The sequence below is a fragment of the Eleutherodactylus coqui genome, chromosome 3, assembly GCF_035609145.1.
Source record: "Eleutherodactylus coqui strain aEleCoq1 chromosome 3, aEleCoq1.hap1, whole genome shotgun sequence".
NCBI classification, from domain to species: domain Eukaryota; kingdom Metazoa; phylum Chordata; class Amphibia; order Anura; family Eleutherodactylidae; genus Eleutherodactylus; species Eleutherodactylus coqui.
In genome coordinates, this window is record NC_089839.1 from 23874656 (window position 1) to 23888846 (window position 14191).

At 45.8% G+C, this 14191-nt stretch overlaps 1 protein-coding gene across 3 annotated transcripts in view; it reads left to right on the forward strand.

The window, feature by feature from the left end:
* The window catches only part of DAAM2 (dishevelled associated activator of morphogenesis 2), a 211451-nt gene that overhangs the window by 154052 nt on the left and 43208 nt on the right, over positions 1 to 14191 (forward strand). For 2 of the 3 annotated variants that reach the window (XM_066595315.1, XM_066595318.1), the window contains exons 14-17: positions 142 to 459; positions 6696 to 6803; positions 10060 to 10089; positions 12171 to 12277. In XM_066595315.1, the coding sequence (XP_066451412.1) occupies positions 142 to 459; positions 6696 to 6803; positions 10060 to 10089; positions 12171 to 12277 (563 nt within the window). The remainder of the gene's footprint in view (positions 1 to 141; positions 460 to 6695; positions 6804 to 10059; positions 10090 to 12170; positions 12278 to 14191) is intronic. The other variant, XM_066595317.1, reaches the window with a different exon arrangement.

Sequence of the window (14191 nt, forward strand, 5' to 3'; positions counted from 1 at the left end):
CAACTAAGGGCATGCTACAGTTATGCAGCCTGAGAGCTAACTGTAAAGCAGCAGAATTGTGCATGCAGCTTTGGATGTGACTGGAATTTAAAACATGATATAGGTGGAAATTAAACCTGACGACTTCCTTTTGTCTTTCAGACGGGCGGTCCTCTGTCCTTTCCGCTTCCTCCGCCACCACCTCCAGGAGGACCTATGTCTCTTCCCCCACCGTTACTTGAGAATTTGCCACCTCCTCCTCCTCCACTGCAGTCATTCTCCTGTTTTCCCCCGGCTCCTCCTCCACCACCACCACCGCCTGGGGGACCCCCGCCACCCCCTGGGGCACCTCCATTCTTTGGAATGGGCATGCAGGCACCATCTCTCCATTCCTTCACCTGTGGAACCAACTTGAGCAAGAAATCCATTCCCCAACCATCGCACCCACTGAAGTCTTTTAACTGGTCCAAACTAAACGAGGTACGCAGCCCCTCCCCCACTTAATGAGCCGAAGAACAGCCATAGTATGTTCTGTATTGTTGCTTGTTTCACATACTGAATCTCATGGCCTCTTCTCTTTACTGTTAATGCACTCACAATGGAGTTGATATATATTGCATGTACAGTATAACTGGAGCTCCCCCTTGTGGTGGCTATATAAATCTACATACAGGGAGCTCTTAGTAGTGGTGGCTGTATAAATGTGTATGTAATGAGCTCCTCCTACTGGTGACTGTATAAATCTGTATACAGGGAGCTCCCCCTAGTGGTGACTGTATGAATTTGTATACAGGTAGCTCCCACTAGTAGTACGTAGCTCTATATATACACTGATCTCCCCATAGTGGTGACTGTATATATAAATCTGTATGTAGTGAGCTCCCTCTAATTGTGGCACTATATATAAATCTACATACAGTGAGCTCCCCCTAGTGGTGGCTGTACAAATCTGTATACAGGGAGCTCCCTCTAGTGGTGGCTGTACAAATCTGTATACAGGAAGCTTCCACTAGTGGTGTTTCTATATGTAAATATGTATACATTGATCTCCCCGTAGTGCTGGCTGTATATATCTATATACAGTGAGCTCCCCCTAGTGGTGGCTGTATATATAAATGTATGTAGTGACCTCCCTCTAATAGAGGCTGAATATCTAAATTTATATGTAGCGAATTCACTCTAATTGTGGCAGTATGTATGAATCTGTATACAGTGAGCTCCCCCTAGTGGTAACTGAATATATAAATCTACATACAGTGTGCTCCCCCTAGTGGTGGCTGTATATATGAAGCATGTAGTGACCTCTTCCTAATAGTAGCTGACTATATAAATCTGTATGTAATAAGCTCCCTCTAATTGTGGCAGTATATATAAATCTGTATACAGGGAGCTCCCTCTAGTGGTGACTGTACAAATCTGTATACAGGAAGCTTCCAATAGTGGTTGTTCTATATGTAAATATGTATACATTGATCTCCCCGTAGTGCTGGCTGTATATATCTATATACAGTGAGCTCCCCCTAGTGATGGCTGTATATATAAATCTGTATATAGTGACTTCCCTCTAATAGTGGCTGAATATATAAATCTATATGTAGCGAACTCCCTCTAATTGTGGCAGTATGTATGAATCTGTATACAGTGAGCTCCCCCTATTGGTAACTGAATATATAAATCTACATACAGTGCGCTCCCCCTAGTGGTGGCTGTATATATGAAGCATGTAGTGACCTCTTCCTAATAGTAGCTGACTATATAAATCTGTATGTAATAAGCTCCCTCTAATTGTGGCAGTATATATAAATCTGTATACAGTGAGCTCCCCCTAGTGGTGGCTGTCTATATATAAATCTACATACAGTGATCTACCCCTACTGGTAGCCACAGGCAGTCATAAATATCTCTCCTCCTGCTATGTCGAGAATTGGGAGCTCTGTAATATGGCGGATCATGTCTGACCCCTATAAAGATACATGACAGAATGAGTCTGCACAGAATTCTAAGAGGTGAGTGTGACGTAACTGTAAGTGCAGACATCCCGCCTCCCACGTACGGCGAGGCGTCCCGCTGCAGCCATACTACTGCTGTTGTTGATTACGAGAATGCAGCGTGATGCGGGGGAGGGGGGATGACTGCGCTTCTTTTTAGGCGAGGAGTTCTGGCCCTATTTATCTCATTAAGGCTGCGGACGTGTTGACAACTTAGAGACAGACTGACAATTACACGCAGACTCCACGATTACACGCCTGTTTCTAGCGTTCTGCGTCCACGGATTATCCGCCTCCTGGATGGGACTCAAACTCTTATTAAATCTTACGAAATCTTATTTTTACATACAACAGAAATAAATTCCTCTTTATAAATGGAACACGGAAGAACAATAGGAAGAGGAGTGCCGCCGTATTCCATCCCTTAAAGGGGTATTACACGTCCCATAACAAGGGTGCATGGAGAGTAGGTGATATGTACAGGATGTATAAGAGCTCACAAGACCACGGGCCCACCAATGACATCACTCTCGGTCACGATGACATCACTTCACCTAAGAAGCTCAGACCAGTTGGGGGCCGATCTGGAGAACCTCTTTAAGTTGCCTCGTTACAGGATTAGTTCTGGATAGCGACATTCTCTTCCTCCGTGAGGAATCTCATTGCTTTATCCCTGACTACACAGTGACAGTCTCTTGTTCCAACAACTGTCTTTTCCGTCCAGCTGGTCGCTCCCACTGGGCCCCATGTGAAATATTTGATGCGAGCGCCTGGGGACAGGAGGAATGCAGCGAGAATGCGTTATCGTTATATGACAAGTGTTCTTATATACAGCAGCTCTTCTGCAGGATTACACTGAATGGCCTCTGGAAGTGCAGCAGGACTTCATTACAGGCTGTCAGAATTACAGTGGATGCCCCCTCTAGTGGCAACAAGAAGAAGCACACCTCTTTGCCAAATTAAGGGTCACTCCTACAAAGGCAGTTTCCCATGTGAATTCTACCTGGGACTTAAGTAATAGTTCTCTCATCTTGTGTGATCTCTGTTACTGAGATTCTCTGGGGTCATTTCCTTGCCCCTATGACTACCACCATACATATGTCATCTATCTGCCTCCCAACAGAGGAGACCTACCATTACTAAAGAAAGTGCTGCCTCCAGTGACGTAACAAGTAGCCATGGGGTGCCATAGCAAAATAAGGAATCGGACCCACCTGTACCATGACCACCATGAGCAACCGGTCTGGAACATGAAAAGCTTAGGATTATCCTGGTCTCGCTAATGCACAAGAATAATGCATGTAGTGATGTCACAGAACATGAATAGTTCACACAATGATGTCACGGACCATGAATAGTTCACACAATGATGTCACAGACCATGAATAGTTCACACGGTGATGTTACAGAAGAGGAATAATGCACACAGTGAGGTCATGGAACATGAATAAGACAAAGAGTGGCTTCACATGACCATATGAGCAAATACACTCACCACAGCCAATGTGTTCTATCTCCCGTGTTTTTCATGTGTTTATTTTACAGATAACATGCACAGTGATGTCACAGAACATGAATAGTGCACACAGTGATGTCATAGAATACAGATAACATGCACAGTGATGTCACAGAACATGAATAGTGCATACAGTGATGTCATAGAACACAGATAGCATGCACAGTGATGTCATAGAACATGAATAATGCACAGTGATGTCATAGAACACAGATAACATGCACAGTGATGTCACAGAACATGAGTAGTGCATACACAGATGTCATAAAATACAGATAACATGCACAGTGATGTCACAGAACATGAATAGTGCATACAGTGATGTCATTGAATACAGATAACATGCACAGTGATGTCACAGAACATGAATAGTGCATACAATGATGTCATAGAATACAGATAACATGCGCAGTGATGTCACAGAACAGGAATAGTGCACAGTGATGTCATAGAATACAGATGACATGCACAGTGATGTCATAGAATATGAATAGTGCATACAGTGATGTCACAGAACATAAATAGTGCATACAGTGATGTCACAGAACATGAATAGTGCATACAGTGATGTCATAGAACACAGATAACATGCACAGTGATGTCATAGAACATAAATAGTGCACAGTGATGTCATAGAATACAGATAACATGCACAGTGATGTCACAGAACATGAATAGTGCATACAATGATGTCATAGAATACAGATAACATGCGCAGTGATGTCACAGAACATGAATAATGCATACAGTGATGTCATAGAATACAGATAACATGCGCAGTGATGTCATAGAACATGAATAGTGCACAGTGATGTCATAGAACATGAATAGTGCATACAGTGATGTCATAGAATACAGATAACATGCACAGTGATGTCACAGAACATGAATAGTGCACACAGTGATGCCATAGAACTCAGATAACATGCACAGTGATGTCACAGAACATGAATAGTGCATACAGTGATGTCATAGAACACAGATAACATGCACAGTGATGTCACAGACCATGAATAGTGTATACAGTGATGTCATAGAATACGTATAACATGCACAGTGATGTCACAGAACATGAATAGTGCACAGTGATGTCATAGAATACAGATAACATGCACAGTGATGTCACAGACCATGAATAGTGCACACAGTGAGGTCATAGAATACAGATAACATGCACAGTGATGTCACAGAACATGAATAATGCGTTCAGAAAAATTCTGCAGGGTACTAAGGAAGAAAGATGGATTCTATTATAGTCAATGGGACCCAATGTTCAGCGCCATTATAGGGCGGATCCCTTTACTGCAGGGCTTTAGTTTTTCTGTTTTTATAACATAATACAACAGAAACTGAAACGCAGATCTGAACAGAACCTTCCAACAACACGTGAGCCGCTCTGTAAATGGGTGCCTTAAACAGATACAACCGGAATAGTTTCTGTTTGTGTCCGACCCCCGTAGACTAAAAGTTAAACTGTCCGCTCCGTTCCGTCCAGCTTTTATTTTTTTGGGCGATAAAAGATTCCTGCAGATCTGGTTTTTCAGTCAAAAAAATTGAAACCCAGAGAGCGAAGCGAAATACGACCAATGGAAGTCCGTGGGGGAACAACGGAGAATGCAGCGCTGATGTGAGAGAGCTGAAGGCTGCATCTAACTTATAAAAGATGTCGGACGACTCAAGGAACCGAGAAAGCAGAAAATTATCCTGTGATGAGTTTTCAGTTGTTAGACCCAAAGATGGCTCCTTATACATCCGCCAATCACTGCAGCTCGTTTGTTCCAGGGGAGAAGCTGCCTGGCTGATCCTTCTGGTAGTTGTATCTGTGGCTGCACCTGGGTCTGCCCCCTGCAAGCGGCCGCCCTAGGCACAGGAATTCCAGTGCTTGGTGGCATATACGCCCCTGTGTATCCATTGGGGCGGATATATAATAATGGATGTAGACAGTCACATATAATAATAATAATAATAATCTTTATTTGTATAGCGCCAACATATTCCGCAGCGCTTTCATAGACAGGGGGGAATACAGAAAGACAAAATACAAACATTACAGAACCACGGTTACATATAGTAATCAGTTGATGGAAACAATAGGGGTGTGTGCTCCAACGAGCTTACATACTACAAGTAATGGGGTGATCCAGAGGGTAAAGGGGCTGGAGATGTGCACAGTATGGCGAGGTGGAGAGTGAGCGATGTTATACACATAGACAATGGTCAGACATTTAGCCGTGTGACGGCAGAAACAGTATGACTGCAGGAGCGGTTTATGATGGCTAGCAGGGATTGCAGTCAGTAGGTCAGGGAGCATGTTATCAGGCGGAGTACAGAGAGGTTTGTTTAGGGAATGCGGTATGCCTCCCTGAAGAGGTGCGTTTTTAGAGCACGCCTGAAGTTCTGCGAGTCCTGGGTTGCTCGGGTAGCCTTTGGTAGTGCGTTCCAGAGGACCGGTGCTGCTCTGGAGAAGTCTTGGAGGCGGGAATGAGAAGTTCGAATTAAAGGGGTGCTCTGTCTGGTTTCGTTAGCAGAGCGGAGAGCCCGGGCTGGTTGATGGATTGAGATGAGGGAGGCGATATAGGGTGGCGCTGTACTGTGGAGGGCTTTGTGGATGAAGGTAGCGAGTTTAAATTGAATTCTGTATGTAACGGGCAGCCAGTGCAGTGACCGGCACAGGGCAGAGGCGTCCGAGTAGCGTCTGGACAGGAAGATGAGCCTGGCTGCCGCATTCAGGATGGACTGGAGAGGGTAGAGTCTGGTGCAGGGGAGGCCGATCAGCAACGAGTTGCAGTAATCGAGCCGGGAGTGGATGAGGGCGACAATAAGCGTTTTTAACGTCTCCACAGTGAGAAAAGAGCGGATTCTTGGGATGTTCTTGAGGTGCAGCTGACATGTTCGGGCCAGAGATTGGATGTAGGGGGCAAAAGAGAGATCAGAGTCAAATATGACCCCAAGGCAGCGGGCATGTTGTCTAGGAGTTATGATGGCGCCACACACTGAGATGGAGGGGTCAGGATGAGGTCGGTTAGTGGAGGGTGGAAATACCAGCAGGTCAGTTTTAGAGAGGTTTAGTTTTAGGTAGAGAGAGGACATGGTGTTAGAGACAGCGGACAAACAGTTAGTGATGTTTTGGAGGAAGGGTGCAGAGATGTCACATATGTGATATCGCTGCTCATTTCATTTATATATGTTCTGTTATTTTATTTCCTGTTTAGGACAAAATTAGTGGAACGATCTGGAACGATATTGACGACATCCGGGCATTTAAAACATTGGATCTGGAAGAATTTGAAAGAATGTTCTCAGCTTACCAGAGACACCAGGTATTTCCCATGATTCATAGGGAGCGGGACGTGTAATGGTCAGATCTGGTGGGGAACTTCACTTTATTGCTCCATCCTGCATATGGAAATGATTGGCTTTACTCTTTTGTATCTCTTACATATCATTAGTTACTTCATACTCCAGTCACATCACAAGCTGCATTTACAAGTCTACATTCATAGCTGCATTTACAGTGATGCTGGCTTCCTCGTACCACCTTTCTTCAATTCGCCTGTGCAGAATATCCTCTGCTGTAATACATTGTGTGATATGTAGTGTTGACACAAGCCAATGTTCAATACTACATTCTATGCAGTGCATGTAAATGCCTATCTAAAGGATGGGGATGTATTGTTCAGGTTAATGCTTCCAAATTCCAAATGGCATTTAGAAGAATTTTGATGCAGCTTTGGATGTGACTGGAGTATGGGACCTGATGAGTGGGAACCAAAATATTTGTAAAGTTATTCCTCAATATATATTGATTTAACTAATAAAGTGATATCCAAAACTGGGGCTCCGTTTTAAAAGGGTTGTCCACTATTGATGGCTTATCCTCAGGACTGGTCATCAATAGTATATTGGTGGGGTTCTGTCACTAGGGACCCCCGCCAATCAGCAGTTCTCTGGGCCAATGCACTGGTGTACTGATACCTGCAGTAAGCAGACAGCTCCTTTCCCACTGTAGTGGCCTGGTTTGGTATTGCAGGCCAAAGTCCCATTGAAATGAATGGAATCTTTGCACGCAATACCAAGCTTGACCACTGCAGTGAGAACAGAGCTATCTGCCTCCTGCAGGAATCGGTTCAGTACATTGGCCCAGAAAACAGCTGATTGTGGGGGTCCCTGGTGACAGAACCCCACCCATTTAGTATTAATGACCAATCCTGATCAATAATTTCCAATTGAACAACCCCTTTAATCTCATAATCCGTATGAAGGGGTAGTGTCTTATGAATTACACATATGTTACTTTATGATGTCTTAAGAAATATTCTCGCTTCTTCTCTCATTGCCTAACCCTTATTCCTGGAGAACTCCACTGAAAAATGATCTACTCCTTTAAAAATATCATTTTTGGGTGGAGATGAACCTGCCATCTTTCCTCCTGTCTTCTGCTCTATATGTGCTGCTATAGGGGATATTTGTGTAGGTGGCGCAATGACCGCAAGGAATGTTCCATGCTACTCAGTTTAAAACGAAACTCCATATCCGCCTTTTACTCAGTAACTCATCTTTTGGGAATTGCATTTCAAGCGATTGCAATGTTACAGTCTGACCGGCTCCCCTTATAGGCGGCACTAATTTTAATAAGGCTGAGGTCACAGTGGCGTTTTGTTTTCAGTTTTTCTGTTCCATCCTAAGAGCAGAAAAACGTAAAAAACGGATTGAATAAAAACCCCAGTGAGTTCCATGGGACTTCGAAAATAGCGCAGTCTGCAGCTAACAAGATAGAAGCAAACTGAAGCTTTTCTGTTTGCTTTCTGTTTTTTTTAAAATACCATTGAAATCAATAACGGAAAAAGCAGAACATTTTTTTTCTTCCCTAAGGGCGCATTCAGACGACCGTATATCGGCTCGGTTTTCACGCTGAGCCGATATACGGCGTCCCTCTCTGCAGGGGGGGGGGGGAGGATGGAAGAGCCAGGAGCAGGAACTGAGCTCCCGCCTCTCTCTGCCTCCTCCCCACCCCCTCTCTGCTCCTCTGCACTATTTGCAATGGATGGGGGCAGGGCTAAGTTTTTTTAAAAATTAGCCCCGCCCCATCCCGCCTCTCCCCATTGCAAATAGTGCAGAGGGGCGGAGAGGGGGCAGGAGCTCAGTTCCTGCTCCCGGCTCTTCCAGCCTCCTCCCCCTGCAGAGAGAGACGCCGTATGTCAGCTGGGCGTGAAAACCCGGCCGATATACGGTCATCTGAATCCAGCCTGAAACGCAGAAATACGTGCGAGTCCTCCTCAGCCGCGACTGCGAGTGTTCACCCAGGACCGCTTTCACGTATTTTTCTGCATTGATTGGACTGGGCAACCAATGAGCTTGAGTGAGGAGGGGGGGTGTTGAAATTTCAAATACACGCCTACCTAAGAACCTCGCGCCCCTAACCAGTCGGGGAACCATATTTTGGTCCGTGTAAACCCCCGCAGCAATTCTTGAGTGAGAAATGTAGCATCAAGAAAGCAACAATCACTCCGTGTAGAAGAACACAAATAGTCGTTATTACGCTTCAGCGACTATTTTCAGCGAATCCTCAGACGGTAGTCGTCCCATGTAAAGCCACCCTAAGGCTACATTCACACGGGCGAACGCAAAACCAGGATGAGAAACTCGGCCCGACATGGATCTTGCCAGGCGTTTTTGATTAAAAATCGTATCATGTTTGTGAAGCTGCCTTCCTCACGTGTGTCGCTCCATAGACTTCAATGGGAAGCATCGCATCGCCCTTGCATGTACATCGCAATAGGCGAGGCGTTCTGAAGCACCCAAAGATGAAAAAAAGAATCCCTCGTGGGAATGAATCTAATCAAAAGAATGGATTCCGTATTTGTGCGAGTTTTGTGTGCATCACATCACGCAAAACTTTGCGCAAGAATATCGCTCACGTGACGAAGCCCTTAGACTGTAATAGCACTTTGTCTGCACCCTGATTGGCCAATGCTGCTCACGTGATCAGTCGTGGTCAGTCAGCGGGAAGTGCATTATTAGGCTCGTGCAGGATGCATTAGGTAATTAGAAGATTGCGGCAGCCATCTTGGAAGATGGAAGCCGGGGCCAGGAACTAACGGACAGCAGGTAATCTAACTCCCCCCATCTGGTCCCTGGGTAATCCTGTCCCAGGACTGGAGGATTGCTTTACAACACTCCAGACAAATGAATACATTGTGCTGCGGAAGGGACATCAAAGAAAGAACCGCCGTGCCACGTGTCGCCCCCTCTGGCCCTCTACAGGTATTACTTCCTTCTGGAATGTTCCCTTACGATTGCTCCACATTGATTTGCTGCTCACTTTCTCGTAATGTGAACAATCAGAATGTGACGCTTCCTTCGGTCGCTGACCGATCGGCCTCCCGGCACGGAAATCCAATGTTCACAAGTTCCATTCTGCGCCTCCGAGTGACGCTGCAGAATGTAAGGAAATGTGATTGTATGTCCCGTGTGACGCCATCTACAGGGTGCGGGAGGTGCTGCTTGTATAATGGTGGTGCGCTGTATCTCTAATCTCTGGCGTCTCCTTTTCTCTCACCTGCGCTGGCTGTCCAGGACCTGCTAACTAACACCTATGTGAGACAGGTGAGTGCCGGCTGTGGATTGGCTGTTGTGCACGACCTTCTGTCACTATCATCACTACCATGAAACCATTCGTAGGACTTATTCAGACGGGTGGATGCATGCTGTACCTCCGAAGCCCAGATGCAGCTCACATCGGGCAGCACAATAATTAATAGTCCATACGCCGGGGCCAGTACTTATCTTTTACCGGCCATGAAAATGGCCATCAAAAACAAATGTCACCTGAGAGCACCTGGGGGGGGAGGGCAACCCAGGACCACCCAGTATGGGGGCACCCAGTATGTCACGCACTCTGTCTAGCCTCCGACCAGCCCCCGCTGTTGTAAAGCCTTGCCATGACCCCTGAACTCGCCTCCTGGCGTCTATGTTCTGTATGAAGCGCAGAAATGAGAGGTCAGGGGTCACAGCCTCTGAGTATAACAGTAGCTGCCGGACAGATGCTAGACAGACTGAGTGACATACTCAATGGCGCGGGGTTGCTGCATGGCCACAGTTTGAGAGTGGTTAGGGCACAATATTGTGGGTCACTACTGGGGGCGCTATTACTATTGGGGTCATTACTGATGGGGGCACTGTTACTATTGGGGACACTACTGGGGGTATTATTATTACTGGGGCTACTACTGAGGTCACTTTTATTATTGGGGCCACTTTTGGGAGTATGATACTATTGGGGCCACTTTTGGGGGCACTATTACTACTGGGACCAACTAAGGAGGGAATTGTTACTATTAGGTCCACTTCTAAGAACACTACTACTACTGGGGGCACTGTTACTATTTGGGCTACTACTGGGGGCACTGTTACTATTTGGGCTACTACTGGGGGCACTATTGCTATTGGGGCTACTATTGATGGCTCTGTTACCATTGGGGCTAATACTAATACAACCTGAGGAACTGTTACTATTGGGGACACTACTAAGGGAACTATTACGATTGGGGCCATTACTGGTGGCACTGATACTATTGGGGCCACTTTTGGGGGCACTACTACTACTTAGGGCACTATTACTATTGTGGCCACTACTGGAGATGTACTTACTATTGGGGCCATTTCTGGGGGCATTATTACTACTGGGGGCACCGTTACATGAACAACAGATGGACCAAAAATTCACCCGTCTGGATGGGTCCTCAGTAATTAAAATGTTTGTTTGGGAAAGCCGGGTTACAACCAATATGGCTGCCATGCTGAAGGTTTAGTATGTAGGTGTGTTATTTGCCTTTCAGTAATCTGGGACAGCTGGGTGACCGCCGAATCTAGAACTCTTAAAGCGGATTCATTGCTACCCGGCTTTCCCAGAAAGGGATAGAATGCACAGAATTTCTAAGCACATGCGGCCGTACCGGCTCCTAAAGCTCTGCTACATGTGCCCACCTCAGGACCACCACCTGTATGGATTGGCTCCTAGCGCATATTCCTTAAAATCCCCCATAAAACTCTAAGGGCCTATTTATTAATGCCTTGGCACACACACCAGAACTACAAACTTTCTGCCATGTATGCCACACTCACCACAAGTGGGCAGGACTGGCTTTCAGGCTGCCCATCAGTTTTACTGCACGGAAAAGTAGCGCCGCACCACAGTCTTGTGAAAGCTGTTCAGCAGAAAGTCTTTGTTGCCCATAGCAGCCAATCACAGCGCAGCCTTCATTTCTTATACTGCTGAGGTAACATGAAAGCTGCGCTGTGATTGGTTGGTATTAGCAGCAAAGATTTGTATTAGACGGCTTTCAGAAGAGTGCGCTGCCCACTGCCACCAATCACTTCATCACCATTTGTAACATCTCTGGTTGTAATCAATGAATTGGGAAATGTATGGACCTAGTCCAGCTCATACAGCTGCACTTTGTTACAATGTATCGGTTTAGGTAGGATTTATCAGCCTGAAGTCCGGGACAGGAGATAGATTTGTGATACTGTGAAATGACTGATACATTGTAACAAACCCTCAGCTGTATGAGTAGCTTTACCCCTACAGGTATACCGCTGTTGATTCCTTCTGTCAGCGGGTGGAGGGGTGCAGAGAACAATCAGCAGAGAATTCTTATCCCTGGATTTATTGTTTCTCCTGACAGAAAGAAGTTGATTCCATGGAGGACCTCTACTTGTCCTCCCGCAAGGTGAAGGAGCTGTCTGTGATTGACGGGCGCAGGGCGCAGAACTGTGTCATCCTCCTCTCCAAGTAAGTGCCACCTTCCCTAACTTGTAACCTACAGCATGGTGACCAACAGTGTGACATCCATTATATCAGCACAACCTGGATATAAAGGGATATCAAGGTGATCAAGCTGCAAAGACTCCTCCATCTTATCACCCACTGGGACACACAGCACCATGCCCATCACCAGCGGGCATAAAGCTGCATGGCATCATTGACACCACTTATCTGTCTGTCTGTCATCTCTGGAGGACCCAGCAAAGTCACTGACTTCAGTAAAAACTGTGCAATACTACAGTTGTCCACTGGGGTTGCTATAGAGAACTTGAATCCTAGCTGCTGGGTTCTCCCTCAGAGAACAGGTGATCACTGGCCATCATGACAGTGGTCAATTGACCTAAAATAACCAATTTTCTTGACCCGGCTGCCATTTCAAGTGACAACCCAAAGGTGCACCCCTTCCCATTTTGGGGAGGTCATCCCTCTCATGGTCAAATGATTCTGGTGACTCACTTTACTTTTTATCACCATTCAACTCAGACCACCTTGGTGATTTCTCCTGAAGATTGTAGTGAAACATCTTTGGCCTGGGGCATAGCTCAAGTGGATGCATAAGAAGCAGTCTCACCTAGGCCAAAAGGCCGCTTTGTCTCAAAGGAAGATACCAGTATTAAAAATACTGGTACCCTCCGACTGCCAGTCTTGGAGTCAGGCAGGAACTTTTCAAATGTTGAACCAGGGATTATTCTGACTGCCATTATGGAGTCGGGAAGGTATTTTTTTCCCCCAAATTGGGTAAATTGGCTTCTGTTTCATTATTTTTTTTCCTCTGGATCAACGGGGGGGGGGGGGGGGGGGGGGGGGTATAAAGAGGCTGAACTGGATGGACAATTGTCTTTTTCAGCCTAACATACAATGTTACTATGTAAATGACACATGGTAGCTGGCGACCCCTGTTGCAGATTTTGCATTGATCCCCAGATCAGACCCCATAATGAATACAGCTCTGATCCCCTTTAAGACTTTAGATTAGATCATAAAAAAAATATCACTGGCCTCACTCACTTCTGTACCAGCATTACTCACACCACTCTGGCCATGCTTTTTGTGCCACCTCTACTGTTGCTTCAGTCTCCTGGGTCCTCCTCTGCTGTGGGCACTGCACCATGCCAACATACACTACATCCTGACAAGGGTGGCATTAGAACTACCCTCTCCTACCCCTCGTCCCATTCCTGCACCTACCAACCTACTTCTGTCTAACATGTATGACCGCCTAATCCATGTAACTCAACCTATGTGGAGAGGTCTGCTATCCCTTTATATTCTACTATTGATGGTAGAGACTTGACTCCATATTGTTGGACTACTCTTCATTGGTGTGATGGTGTTCTAGATATCTCTCCAAATCTCGCCATTATGTGACCTTCTCGTACTCCTCATAGTCCATATGGTCTCCTTCCACAGGTGCGACCGTCACCTTATACTATAGAATTTGGATTTGGACTAGGAATTAATCAGTATTGGAGAAGTTATCACGCCCAAGGCGTTTAATGTACCTTCAGGTGCCTCCAAATTCTGCGCCAATTTAAATATTAGGCGAAATGTAATTCTATATCCATTGACGTGTGTGCGACCGGACTCAGCTGTCATCAGAAAAAAACACGAAAAATTTCTGGAGTGTAGTATGGTGAAAAAATCCAACAGTGGAAAATCCACGTTCCTCGGGTTACAGAGAACATTACTTGTCGTCCAGGAGGTGCTAACTGTATACAGACTCTCCCACGTGTCCCGGTCACTGCTGAGACCCCATCTGCTTGCTATTGGAGAACGCTCAGATTTGATCTGATTCAGCTTCAGGAATATCTGTTGCCATTTCCAAAAGGCCCCTCAGAGTTTACGTTGGCTTCGCCTGCAGAACACGACTCGGGTGCGATA